Source organism: Scyliorhinus torazame, chromosome 2, assembly GCF_047496885.1.
Source record: "Scyliorhinus torazame isolate Kashiwa2021f chromosome 2, sScyTor2.1, whole genome shotgun sequence".
Taxonomy (NCBI): domain Eukaryota; kingdom Metazoa; phylum Chordata; class Chondrichthyes; order Carcharhiniformes; family Scyliorhinidae; genus Scyliorhinus; species Scyliorhinus torazame.
Genome location: NC_092708.1, coordinates 282808371 through 282823010, shown reverse-complemented (window position 1 = coordinate 282823010; position 14640 = coordinate 282808371). Strand labels below are relative to the sequence as shown.

Sequence of the window (14640 nt, the reverse complement as noted above, 5' to 3'; positions counted from 1 at the left end):
TAAAGAGAGAGCTAAGACGAGCAAGGAGGGGACATGAGAAGTATTTGGCAGGAAGGATCAAGGAAAACCAAAAGCTTTCTATAGGTACGTCAGGAATAAGCGAATGACTAAGGAAAGAGTAGGACCAATCAAGGACAGGGATGGGAAGTTGTGTGTAGAGTCTGAAGAGATAGGCGAGATACTAAATGAATATTTTTCGTCAGTATTCACTCAGGAAAAAAATTTTGTGGAGTAGAATGCTGAGCTCCAGGTAAATAGATTAGATGGCATTGAGGTACGTAGGGAAGAGGTGTTGGCAATTCTGGACAGGCTGAAAATAGATAAGTCCCCAGGACCTGAAGGGATTTATCCTGGGATTCTCTGGGAGGCCAGGGAAGAGATTGCTGGACCATTGGCTTTGATTTTTATGTCATCATTGGCTACAGGAATAGTGCCAGAGGACTGGAGGATAGCAAATGTGGTCCCTTTGTTCAAAAAGGGGAGCAGAGACAACTCCGGCAACTATAGACCGGTGAGCCTCACGTCTGTAGTGGGTAAAGTCTTGGAGGGGATTATAAGAGACAAGATTTATAATCATCTAGATAGGAATAATATGATCAGGGATAGTCAGCATGGCTTTGTGAAGGGTAGGTCATGCCTCACAAACCTTATTGAGTTCTTTGAGAAGGTGACTGAACAGGTAGACGAGGGTAGAGCAGTTGATGTGGTGTATATGGATTTCAGCAAAGCGTTTGATAAGGTTCCCCACGGTAGGCTATTGCAGAAAATACGGAGGCTGGGGATTGAGGGTGATTTAGAGATGTGGATCAGAAATTGGCTAGCTGAAAGAAGACAGAGGGTGGTGGTTGATGGGAAATGTTCAGAATGGAGTTCAGTCACAAGTGGAGTACCACAAGGATCTGTTCTGGGGCCGTTGCTGTTTGTCATTTTTATCAATGACCTAGAGGAAGGTGCAGAAGGGTGGGTGAGTAAATTTGCAGACGATACTAAAGCCGGTGGTGTTGTCGATAGTGTGGAAGGAAGTAGCAGGTTACCGAGGCATATAGATAAGCTGCAGAGCTGGGCTGAGAGCTGGCAAATGGAGTTTAATGTAGAGAAGTGTGAGGTGATTCACTTTGGAAGGAATAACAGGAATGTGGAATATTTGGCTAATGGAAAAGTTCTTGAAAGTGTGGATGAGCAGAGGGATCTAGGTGTCCATGTACATAGATCCCTGAAAGTTGCCACCCAGGTTGATAGGGTGGTGAAGAAGGCCTATGGAGTGTTGGCCTTTATTGGTAGAGGGATTGAGTTCCGGAGTCAGGAGGTCATGTTGCAGCTGTACAGAACTCTGGTACGGCCACATTTGGAGTATTGCGTACAGTTCTGGTCACCGCATTATAGGAAGGACGTGGAGGCTTTGGAGCGGGTGCAGAGGAGATTTACCAGGATGTTGCCTGGTATGGAGGGAAAATCTTATGAGGAAAGGCTGATAGACTTGAGGTTGTTTTCGTTGGAGAGAAGAAGGTTAAGAGGAGACTTAATAGAGGCATACAAAATTATTAGGGGGTTGGATAGGGTGGACAGTGAGAGCCTTCTCCCGCGGATGGAAATGGCTGGCACGAGGGGACATAACTTTAAACTGAGGGGTAATAGATATAGGACAGAGGTCAGAGGTAGGTTCTTTACGCAAAGAGTAGTGAGGCCATGGAATGCCCTACCTGCTGCAGTCGTGAACTCGCCAACATTGAGGGCATTTAAAAGTTTATTGGATAAACACATGGATGATAATGGTATAGTGTAGGTTAGATGGCTTTTGTTTCGGTGCAACATCGTGGGCCGAAGGGCCTGTACTGCGCTGTATTGTTCTATGTTCTAAGATAGCCACCCCCCCTGTTCTTCGCATCTAAACCCGAATGAAACACCTGCCCCACCCATCCTTTACGTAGTCTGACCTGGTCTATCAGTTTCAGATGCGTCTCCTGCAACATAACCACATCTGCCTTTAATTTTTTTAGGTGTGCGAGTACCCGTGCCCTTTTAATCGGCCCATTCAGCCCTCTCACGTTCCACGTGATCAGCCGGGTTGGGGGGCTCTTTACCCCCCCCCCCCCCCCCCCCTTGTCGACTAGCCATCCCCTTTTTTAACCCAGCTCCTCACCCGGTTCCCACGTACCCGTGTTTCCCCCCGACGGCGCCCTCCTGCCTTGACCACCCCATCCCATAACAGCTCCCCCTTCTCCTTAGCAGCAGCAACCCAGTTAACCCACCCCCTCCGCTAGATCCCCTTCTAGCGTAGTTGCACCCCCCATGTTGCTCCCAGAAGTCAGCTAACTCTGGCTGACCTCGGCTTCCCCCACTGTGCGAGGCCCCCTCCTTCCTGCGTCCCTGTTCCCGCCATAATTACCATAGCGCGGGAACAAAGCCCGCGTTTCCCACTCGGCCCCGCCCCTAATGGCCGGCGTCCACAGTTCCTCATACCCCCCCCCCCCCCCCCCCCCAACATGGGGAAGAGAGAAAAGTTACAGGATCGCAAGATTAACAAATTGAAAAATCATTCCCCCCCCCCCCCTTTTTCCTCGCCCCACATAATCACCCCACCACTTTGTCCCAAAAGTTCTTTCTCTTGCCAGACTATTCCAGCTTCTCGTCCACAATGAATGTCCACGCCTCTTCTGCCGTCTCAAAGTAGTGGTGCTTCCCTTGGTGTGTGACCCACAATCTCGCCGGTTTTAACATTCCAAACTGGATCTTTTTGTGAAGCACCGCCTTAGCCCGATTAAAACTTGCCCTCCTTCTCGCCACCTCCGCACTCCAATCCTGGTATACGCGGATCACCGCGTTCTCCCACCTACAGCTCCGGGTTTTCTTCGCCCATCTGAGGACCGTCTCTCTGTCATTGTAGCGGAGAAACCTCACCACTATAGCTCGAGGTATTTCTCCAGCCCTCGGTCTTCGCGCCAAAACTCGATAAGCTCCCTCCACCTCCAAAGGTCCCGTCGGGGCCTCCGATCCCATTAGCGAGTGAAGCATCGTGCTCACATATGTCCCGACGTCCGCCCCTTCTGCGCCTTCGGGAAGACCCAGAACCCTTAAATTCTACCTCCTCGAATTATTCTCCAGTACTTCCAGCCTTTCCACACACCTTTTGTGCTGTGCCTCGTGCGTCTCTGTCTTCACCACCAGGCCCTGTATTTCGTCTTCATTTTCGCCAGCCTTTGCCTTCACGACCCGAAGCTCCTGCTCTTGGGTCTTCTGCTCCTCCTTTAGTCCTTCAATCGCCTGTAATATCGGGGCCAACAGCTCCTTCTTCAACTCCTTTTTCAGCTCTTCCACACAGCACCGCAGGAACTCTTGTTGGTCCGGGCCCCATAACAAACGGCCACCCTCCGACGCCACCTTGCTTTGAGCTTTCCTTCCTTGCCGCTGCTCCAGAGGATCCTCCGCAATCCATCCGCTATCCTCTCCCTTATCCATGCGTGTCCGGGGGGATTCCCTTCTGGTTTACCGCACAGTGTTTTTGGCCGTTTAAATTGCCGTTGGGGCTCCTATTAAGAGCCCAAAAGTCCGTTCCAACGGGAGCTGCCGAAACGTGCGACTTAGCTGGTCATCGCCGCACCCGGAAGTCAAGATACAGTATTCTATAGGTAACCCTTAGTAACTTTCCTAACAACATCCATACGCCAAAACACTTTTTAACAAAGACAGTAGGTTCAAATTCTCTGCAGAGAACAGTTATCACTTTTAAATTATCAAGTGATCTAAGCACCTTGTTTACCATACAGAGAAATAGACCAGTATACATCTGCTTGGTTTGAATGCAGCTCTCCAACTGAAAGTGAAACTAAAACACAGAGCCAAAAAGAGCTTCCAGCTCAAAACGAAAGTAAATAGCAGAATCACATTCCAGCTCCACCCACACAATGACTTCACTGCAGCCATTTGATAAAACACACTTTTCTTAAAGGGATTCTCACATGACAATATATTTTCCAAAAGTCTGTGTTCAGAAAGCTGCATTGAAAGGACCAGGGTCTCAGCTTCGATTCACAGCTTGGGTCACTGTCTGTGCGGAGTCTGCACATTCTCCCTGTGTCTGTGAGTTTTCTCCGGATACTCCAGTTTCCTCCCACCAGTCCCGATAGATGTGCTGTTAGGTAATTTGGACATTCTGATTCTCCCTCCGTGTACCCGAACAGGCACTGGTATGTGGTGACTTGGGGATTTTCATACTATTTTCATTGCAGTGTTAATGTAAGCCTACTTGTGATAATAAAAAGATTATTATTATAAATTAGGTTTTTTGGACCCTAAAAGCCAACAGTGTATTTTTTAAAAACCGGGCCTTGCAACCAGGGGCCCACACAGAATAGCAGAAGCATTTAGGTCAGTTGAAAGTTCTGAAGGTAGTTTATAAAGGATGTGAGGTATCCCGCCTCTACCATCCTCTCAGGCAGTGTATTCCAGACCGTCACCACTCCGAGTAAAAAGGTTTTCCTGAAATCTTCCCTACTTCTGTCCCCTCATAACTGATCCTTCAACTATGGGGGAAAGCTGCTCTCTATCCACCCTGTCCATGCCCTCATAATTGGATCTATTTGTCAAATCTTTGCCCATTAACTTAACCTATCTACATCTGTTTGCAGATTCTTCATATCCTCCTCACAAATCGCTCTTCTATCTATTTATGTTCATAGATAGCACAGTGGGTAGCACAATTGCTTCGCAGCTCCAGGGTCCCAGGTTTGATTCCCAGCTTGGGTCACTGTCTGTGCGGAGTCGGCACGTTCTCCCCGTGTCTGCGTGGGTTTCCTCCGGGTGCTCCGGTTTCCTCCCACAGTCCAGAGATGTGCAGGTTAGATGAATTGGCCATGCTAAATTGCCCTTAGTGTCCAAAATTGCCCTTGGTGTTGGGTGGAGGTGTTGACTATGGGTAGGGTGCTCTTTCCAAGAGCCGGTGCAGACTCAATGGGCCGAGTGGCCTCCTTCTGCACTGTAGATTCAATGATAATCTATGATTAATCTAGGACAAAGGTTCGGCACAACATCGTGGGCCGAAGGGCCTGTTCTGTGCTGTATTTATCTATGTTCTATGTTCTGTTTTTTTTCTATGTTCTATCCCTCTTCAACACATCTGATCACCAACTCAAAAAATTCAATCAAATTAGTTAGGCAGGACATCCCTCTGACAAAAATTGCTGATCTCCAAGTGGAGATTAATTTTTTCCTTCTGAATTTTCCCCAGTAGTTTCCGTACCACAGATGTGAGACTCCCTGGTCTGTAATTTGGCTGCACGGTGGTACAGTGGTTAACATTGCTGCCTCTCAGTGCCAGGGAACCGGTTCAATTCTGGCCTTGGGTTACTGTCTGTGTGGACACATTCTTCCCGTGTCTGCACAGGTTTCCTCCACGTGGTCCAGGTTCCTCCCACAGTCCAAAGATGTGCAGGTTAGCGGATTGCCCATGCTAAATTGCCCCTCCGTGTCCAGGGATGTGTAACTTAGGTGGAATTATGGGGGACAGGGAGGGGGAGTGGGCACAGGGAGCAATTTCAGAGGATTGGTACAGACTCGATGGGCTGAATGGACTCCTTCGGCACTGTAGGAATTCTATAGTAATTCCCTGGTTTATTTCTCCCACCCTTCTTGAAGAGTGGAACCATATTTGTTGTCCTCCAATCCTCTGGCACCTCCCCTGTGGCCAGAGAGGACTTAAAGATTTGCGTCAGAACCCATGTAGTTTCCGACCTTGCCTCCATTGGCAGCCTGGGATACAACCCATTCGGACCTGGGAATTTGGCATCATTTCAGCCTACCAAAACCTCCCAATACCTCCTCACTCCCTATGTCAAACTGTCCAAGAACTTACCTCTCCCCGAAGTCTGTACCTGCATTCTCCTCCCTGAGTGAAGACGGATGTGAAGTACTTGTTCAACACCTAACCAATGTCCTTCAGCTCCACGCACAGATTGCCCCTTGATCCCTAGAAAGGGCCTTACACTCACCCCTGCTTATCCTCTTCCCTTTAATCTACTTACAGAATATCTCCTTAGCCCTACCCGCCAGTGCGTTTTCATGTTTTATGCCCTACTAATTGCTTTTTGAGCTCCCCCGTCCACTTTCAGTGCTCCACGAAGGCTTCCACTGATTTGTTCATTTTGTACCTGCTGAAAGCCTCTTTTGTTTTTTTTTCCTTTTTTTCCCCCTCAGCCAGCCCTGAATATAGCTAGATCCAGGGTCCTTGTTGCACCTACATTTCACCTGACAAGGACGATGTTGGGCCTCTCCCCTCCCCATATTTCCTTTTTGAAGGCCCCCCATTCCTATATTTCCTTCTCGTGTAGATTTTCTCACAAGAAGTTGTTTGCTGTCTGCTTAGGAGAGATCCTGCCTTATTCTAATAAAATCTCCCCATCCCCAATCCAAATCTGAAATTTTGCAGACCGTTTATTTCCTGTTTCAGGACAAACTTCAATTATGCAAAGTTGTGACCAGGAGTCATTAGCTTGCAAGAAGCCAAGAGATCCAGGGTGACCAGAAGATAAAAGGCAGTAACACGCAATCAGGAGTAAAATCACAAGGGAACAAAGGATTAATGATGAACAGCAAGATAATATAATTTCCCACGGAACTTGGAAAGGCCACTGTCATGACGAGATCATCGAGCAACAATCCGGATCCATCCTGAGTTTTACAAAGTCCTTCGACCTCCACCATGTTGTCGTTCCAGAGCCCCAGGAAAGAGACACCGAGGCCTGGGTGACAAAGATCCGTCATGTCCGGCCACCTCCAACCCTTCTCGATGATCACTGAGAACAAGACAAAGTAAAACCAGGGATTGGTGTCTCTGACCGATCCCAGGTCTCAAAGATCAGATACATGACGCCGTCAAACTCAAAACCCCAACCTTCAAATCGAGTCTGAAAGCCAGTTCTCAAATTCCGCCTGGAATTCCCTTGGGAAATCAGATATACAAATACTCCGTCTCTGGCCCCACCTCCCTGAATCAACCAGCATGCTCAGCATACCATGCAGCAAGATTTCTAAGGACTGAAGGCAAGTCCTTTTTGAGGAAACTACCCTAGCGACTGACAGGATTTTCTTCTTCGCTTCATCCATTCTCTTCAAGAAAACTGGCAATTCATTAATGCCAGTACCAATACCTTGTGCCTGGGAGCTGAAACTGTCATCCACAACTTCACTCACAACTGCAGTCATCATCTCAACGGCAACAGCGTCACTGAAGCGTAGGCCTGCCCACCAGCGCAACCGCCATTGCGAACTGGGTCCCACTCTGGCCATCTCTGACCGCCTCAATCAACAAAGGATTTTTTTGACTTAATTCTGCTCCCCATTGTCCAAATTCAACCAGGATCTTCCAGGAACATAACACAAATCTGGATCAAATAATGATGGATTGTACATCAGGATTTTAACCTGGCTAGATCCCTTCTTATCACATTAAATTCACCTGCTTCCAGATTAGAAGTTCTGTATTAGATCGTTCCTTGCACTTCTCCATTATTAATATAAACACTTATGATACAATGATCACTCTTGCCCAAACATTTACCAACAGACTCTTAGTTTATTTGGCCCACCTTGTTTCCCAGCACCAGATACAGTAATGCCCCCTTTCAAGTGGGGCCAAGTAGAGCCCAGCCACTCCTGTCGGCCCCCCACCACCAACTCCTGCGGGCCTCCCCCACCCACTCACTAGTGAGCCTATCAGCTTAGGCTATCAAATTTTCTAATATATCACTTTCAAAGATATTGTAGTTGTTAACTTGAAAAGGCTATAGGTAACTGACATTTCTAAATAAAGAGTTGGCTTTTGAGATAATTTGCTTTTAATCTTATATTTGGTTTTCTTTTAAGTCATGCAATTGGAATAATTCCAGTGTGTATTTTTACACCTGGTATAGATTATGTCAAGTGGCTTGTATCAGCGTGGGAAAGAGAATGAAGGCATTTATGGATTCCTAGCTGCGGATATCAGAAAGGAGATTCGCAGAGCTTCAAAAATGGTATGTCAAATTTACTCTTATGAACTTGAGATTTTTTTTTGTTGTTAAGTTTCAGTTATACATGTAATGATCTTTTAGAAAATGGAGTTAATTGCTAACTGAACTGATGATTTATCAGAAAATGGGGGTTAATGTATTTCTTTCAGTCTTGGATTTCATGGCATTTTCTCAGTAATTGGAGTGTTTATTGTTTCATGTTAAGGCCTGCACTCAAATGCTTTTTGATGAACGTTTCTTTTTTAAAAAATAAACAATTTTAATGAGGTATTTTTGGCATTACGAACAACAACAGTATAAAAACAATAACAGTATAAAAACAATGTACAAAGAACAACAAATATAGTGCAATCACCGATTCCTGACCCGCCTAGTTGACCCCCTATTCTCTGCTACCCTAACCCCCCCCGCCCCCCCCTTTGCTGACGATTAATTCTCCTCGAAGAAGTCGATGAATGGTTGCCACTTCTGGGCGAACCCGAACGGTGACCCTCTCAAGGCAAACTTAATCTTCTCTAGGCCGAGAAAGCTCGCCATGTCAGTTAGCCAGGTCTCCGACTTCGGGGGCTTTGAGTCCCTTCAAGCTAGCAGTATCCGTCTCCAGACTACCAGGGAAGGAAAGGCCAGCACATCTGCCTCTTTCTCCTCCTGGATTCTCAGGTCTTCCGACACCCCGAAAATCGCCACCTCTGGACTCATTGCCACCCTCGATTTCAATACTCTGGACATGACGTCCGCAAACCCCTGCCGATATCCCCTAAGTTTTGGACACGCCCAGAACATGTGGACATGGTTCTTTGGACCTCCCGCACATTTTGCACACCTGTCCTCCACCCCAAAGAATCTACTCATCCGGGCCACTGTCATGTGGGCCCGGTGGACCACCTTGAATTGGATCAAGCTGAGCCTGGCGCATGTTGCGGTCGCCTTGACTCTGCTCAACGCGTCCGCCCATAAGCCATCCTCCATCCCACCACCAAGCTCCTCCTCCCACTTACGCTTCAGCTCCTCAGTCTGCGTCTCCTCCGCCCCCATGAGATGTTTGTAGATGTCTGAGGCGCTCCCCTCCCACCCATCCCCTAGACACTACCCTATCCTGGATCCCCCTTAGTGACAGGAGTGGGAAGGATGTTACCTGCCTGCGCAGAAAGTCCCTGCACCTGTCAATATCTAAATTTGTTCCCCCTTGCCAACCCAAACTTCTCCTCCAGCGCCCTCAAGCTAGGGAAGGTCCCCTCTAAAAACAGGTCCCCCACCCTCTCAATTTCCGCCCTTCGCCATACTCTGAACCCCCCATCCAAGCTCCCCGGGGCAAACCGGTGATTGTCATATATTGGGGACTAGACCGATGCTCCCACTGCTCCAATGTACCTCCTCTACTGACCCCAGATCCTCAAGGCCGCCACCACTACGGGGCTGGTGGAGTACCTCGCCGGCGGGAACGGCAGAGGTGCCGTTATCAACGCCCCCAGACTCATGTCCCCACATGAAACTGCCTGTATCCGTTCCCAAGCCGACCCCCCCACCACCACCCACTTCCTTATCATGGCTATATCAGCCGCCCAGTAATAATTACTGAAATTCGGTAGCGCAAGCCCCCCCCCCCCAATTCCGCTCGGCATCACCTTCACCCGCAGGGACTTCACCGCCCACACAAAGCCCAGAATGATTTTATTAACCTTCTTAAAAATGGACCACGGGATGAAAATTGGGAGACACTGAAATACGAGTAAAAATTTCGGTAGGACCGTCATTTTGACCGTCTGCACTCTCCCAGCTAACGACAGCGGGAGCGCATCCCATGTCCGAAACTCACCCCTCATCTGTTCAACCAGCCGGGACAAGTTCAACTTGTGTAACCGGTCCCAGTCACGCGCCACTTGTATCCCTAAGTACCTGAAATTGTCCCCTACTAACCTAAACGGCAGCTCCCTCAGCCGACCCTCCTGACCCCTCGCCTGGACTACAAACATCTCACTCTTTGTCATATTTAGTTTATACCCCGAAAACCGTCCAAATTCCCCCAAAATCGCCATCATTTCGCCCACCCCTGTTCCTGGATCTGATACGTATTAGAGCAGGTCGTCCGCGTACAGCGCGGCCCTACGTTCCACCCCTCCCCGAACCAGCCCCTTCCAACCCCTTGAAGCTCTCGGAGCAATTGCCAGCGGCTCGACAGCTAACGTAAACAGCAGTGGGGAGAGGGGGCACCCCTGTCTTGTCCCCCAGTACAGTCTAAAATAGTCCCAGATTGTCCTATTCGTCCTTGCACTAGCCTCCGGGGCCTGGTACAACAGCCTGACGCAGTCAATAAAGCCCCTACCGAAACCAAATCGCCCAGCACCTCCCCTAGATAGTCCCACTCCACCTGGTCAAACGCTTTTTCCGCATCCATTACCACAACTACCTCAACCTCCCTCCTCTCCAGGGGCATCATAATCACACTGAGCAGCCTTTTTATATTGGCCATCAACTGCCTGCCCTTGACAAACCCGGTTTGGTCCTCCATAATCACATCCGGCACACAATCTTCAATCCTGGAGGCCAAACTTTTGGCCAGCAATTTGGCATCTATATTAAGCAGTGAGATAGGCCTATATGACCAGCATAGCTCCGGGTTCTTGTCCCGCTTCATTATCAACAAAATAGTGGCCTGTGACATAGTCGGGGGCAGCACCCCTCTGTCCTTTGCCTCATTGAAAACCTTTACCAGCAGCGGCCCCCAAATCCCCGAGAACTTTTTACAGAACTCCACCGGGTACCTGTCCGGCCCTGGAGTTTTACCCGACTGCATTGCCTTCAAGTCCTCAACTATTTATTCGGCCCTAATCGGGACCCCAGCCCATCTACCAGCTCCCTACCCACCCTGGGGAAGATCAGTCCGTCCAAAAAGCATCTCATCCCCTCCGGCCCCGTAGGGGGTTCCGAGCTATAGAGCCTACTGTAAAAGTCCCTGAACGCCCTTTTTCACCCTGCCGACTCCCCTACCACGTTCCCATCCCCATCCACCACCCTCTATTTCCCTGGCTGCCTCTCTATTCCTAAGCTGCTGTGCAAGCATTCTACTGGCCTTCTCCCCATGTTCGTAAAACGCCCCCCTCGCCTTTCTAAGCTGCTCCACTGCCTTACCTGTGGACAACACCCCAAACTCAGCCTGCAGCTTCCCCGGGTGGAACAAACCATTACAAGGGGACATAAATTTAAGGTGAAAGGTGGAAGATATAGGAGGGATATCAGAGGTAGGTTCTTTACCCAGAGAGTCGTGGGGGCATGGAATGCACTGCCTATGGAAGTAGTTGAGTCGGAAACATTAGGGACCTTCAAGCAGCTATTGGATAGGTACATGGATTACGGTAAAATGATATCGTGTAGATTTATTTGTTCTTAAGGGCAGCACGGTAGCATTGTGGATAGCACAATTGCTTCACAGCTCCAGGGTCCCAGGTTCGATTCCGGCTTGGGTCACTGTCTGTGCGGAGTCTGCACGTCCTCCCCGTGTCTGCGTGGGTTTCCTCCGGGTGCTCCGGTTTCCTCCCACAGTCCAAAGATGTGCAGGGTAGGTGGATTGGCCATGATAAATTGCCCTTAATGTCCAAAATTGCCCTTGGTGTTGGGTGGAGGTGTTGAGTTTGGGTAGGGTACTCTTTCCAAGAGCCGGTGCAGACTCAGGGGGCCGAATGGCCTCCTTCTGCACTGTAAATTCAATGATAATCTATGATTAATCTAGGACAAAAGTTCGGCACAACATCGTGGGCCGAAGGGCCTGTTCTGTGCTGTATTTTCTATGTTCTATGTTAAGAGCTCCGCCCTGGGGTCACCGCATACCTCCTGTCTATCTGTAAGATCTCCTTAACCAGTCGGTCCGTTTCTGCCCTATCCGTCCTGTCCCTATGAGCCCAGATTGAAATCGGCTCCCCTCTCACCACTGCCTTCAGTGCCTCCCAGACCACCGCTGCTGAGACTTCCCCCGTGTCATTAACCGGCAAGTAATTCTGCATGCACTTCCTCAGCCTCTCGCACACCTCCTCGTCCTCCAACAACCGCACATCCAACCTCTATTGCGGGCACTGGAAGCTCTCCTCACTAACCTGTAGTTCCACCCAGTGTGGGGCATGATCCGAAATAGTGATGGTCGAATACTCCGTGTCCCCCTCCAGTAAATCCCTGCTCAAAGTGAAAAAGTCAATCCGGGAATAAGCCTTGTGAACATGCGAATAAAAAGAAAACTCCTTCCCCGCCGGCTGCCTAAACCTCCATGGGTCGACCCCCGCCCCCCCCATCTGCTCCATGAACCCATCAGTTCCTTTGCCCTTGCTGGCACTCTCCCGGTTTTCGAACACGGCCGGTCCAGGCAGGGGTCGATGACTGCATTAAAATTCCCCCACGTAACCAGCTTGTGCGAGTCCAGGTTACCGCTAACCATGACATAAGCCCCCCCCCCCCCCCCCCCCCCCCCCCCCCGGTCCGAGAATATACTGCCTGCCTCAAATTGCACCCGCTTGTTGATCAAAATCGCAACCCCTCTAGTCTTGGTGTCCAGCCCCGAATGAAAGACCTGATTGACCCAACCCTTCCTTAGCCTGACTTGATCTGCCATTTTCAGGTGTCTCTCCTGCAATATTACCACGTCCGCCTTCAGAACCCTCAGATGCACGAACACACGTGCCCTCTTGACCGGCCCATTCAACCCTCTAACATTCCAGGTGATCAGCCTAGTTGGGGGGGCACCATGCCTCCGCCGATCAGCCATCCCCTTTCCTGGGCCCGCCTCCAGCCCATGTGCCGCACCCCCATCGGCCCGCCTCCTGGCAGCCCCCACCCCCGACCTCCTCTCTGTCCCGAAACCTAAGTCCCTCCCTCGTCAGCAGAGTAACTCCGCCCCCCCCCCCCCCCCCCTCTGCCTGCAACAACACTTTGTAACCTAACCCCAGCCATAGAGTGATCATATGCACCCCCCCCCCCCCCCCCCCCACTGTGCTTCCGTAGTCTTGCTCACCCAGCTAGCCTGGTGAGCAAGACTTCAAACCGGCCCCAAACAATCGCCCAATTAACATAATAGACAACCCAAAAAGAAAAACACACCGAAACCCCCCCCCAATAGTGCAAATCAAAGTAATACAAAGTAAAAAGCCCCACCAGACCCCCCCCCCCCCCCCATAACACTGAAAACCCCAGAAATGAATAACTTTTACTTCCCCCATCTTCGACCAAACTCAAATGCAGAAGAGAAATGGCAGTCGAAACATATAAACATCACTCAAAAAGTTACAACGTAAAACAAAAAGTTCTCAGTTCAGCACCAGCCCTTTCCTCTTGGCAAAGACCATTGCGTCTTCGGGCGACTCAAAATAGTGGTGCTGGTCCTCGTGCAGAACCCAAAGACGCGACGGGTGCAACAGCCCAAATTTCACCACCTTCTTGAACAGGATCGCCTTAACTTGATTGAAGTCTGCCCTCCTTCTGGCCATCTCCATGCTCAGATCCTGGTTTGCTCTGAGTGCTGAATTTGGTGATTTTTGAGTGCGATAGTGAGAGTTTGGTGACCGAGGGAGTTAGGTGAGGAGGGAGTAAGGTGCTCCTTTCATTTTGTTTCCGACATTTCCGCAAAGAGTGCGAAGAGAGCCAGGAGTTTACAGGAAGTGTAGCTGACTGGGAGCAGAGTCGGAGGGCGGAGATCTAGTTAGTCCACAGGGCAGCTATATTCTGTAAGGTAAGAGGGGATGGAGGCTAGGCCAGTTACATGCTCCTCCTGTAGGATGTGGGTGGTGAGGGATACCACCGGTGTCCCTGCTGACTATACCTGCGGGAAGTGCACCCAACTTCAGCTCCTCAAAGACCGTGTTAGGGAACTGGAGCTGAAGCTGGATGAACTTCGGATCATCCGGGAGGCAGAGGGGGTGATTGAGAAGAGTTACAGGGAGGTAACCACACCCAAGGTACAGGACAAGAATAGCTGGGTTACAGTCAGGGGGAAAAAAACAAACAGGCAGACAGTGCAGGGATCCCTCGTGGCCGTTCCCCTTCAAAACAAGTATACCGTTTTGGATGCTGTTGGGGGGGATGACCTACCGGGGGAAGGCCCTAGCGGCCAGGTCTCTGGCACTGAGTCTGGCTCTGGGGCTCAGAAGGGAAGGGGGGAGAATAGAAAAGCAATAGTTGTAGGAGATTCAATGGTTAGGGGAATAGATAGGAGATTCTGTGGTCGCGAGCGAGACTCCCGGAAGGTATGTTGCCTCCCGGGTGCCAGGGCCAGGGATGTCTCGGATCGTGTCTTCAGGATCCTTAAGGGGGAGGGGGAGCAGCCAGAAGTCGTGGTGCACATTGGTACCAACGACATAGGTAGGAAAAGGGGTGTGGAGGTAATAAACAAGTTTAGGGAGTTAGGCTGGAAGTTGAAAGCCAGGACAGACAGAGTTGTCATCTCTGGTTTGTTGCCGGTGCCACGTGATAGCGAGGCTAGGAATAGAGAGAGAGTGCAGTTGAACACGTGGCTGCAGGAATGGTGTAGGAGGGAGGGCTTCAGGTATTTGGATAATTGGAGCGCATTCTGGGGAAGGTGGGACCTGTACAAGCAGGACGGGTTGCACCTGAACCAGAGGGGCACCAATATCCTGGGAGGGAGGTTTGCTAGTACTCT

At 49.9% G+C, this 14640-nt stretch overlaps 1 protein-coding gene across 2 annotated transcripts in view; it reads left to right on the top strand.

Moving 5' to 3' along the window:
- The window catches only part of LOC140399001 (G2/M phase-specific E3 ubiquitin-protein ligase-like), a 486739-nt gene that overhangs the window by 60831 nt on the left and 411268 nt on the right, over positions 1-14640 (top strand). For both annotated transcript variants that reach the window (XM_072488055.1, XM_072488045.1), the window contains one exon: positions 7905-8006. In XM_072488055.1, coding sequence (XP_072344156.1) covers positions 7908-8006 — 99 coding nt within the window. In that variant the 5' untranslated portion in view covers positions 7905-7907. The remainder of the gene's footprint in view (positions 1-7904; positions 8007-14640) is intronic.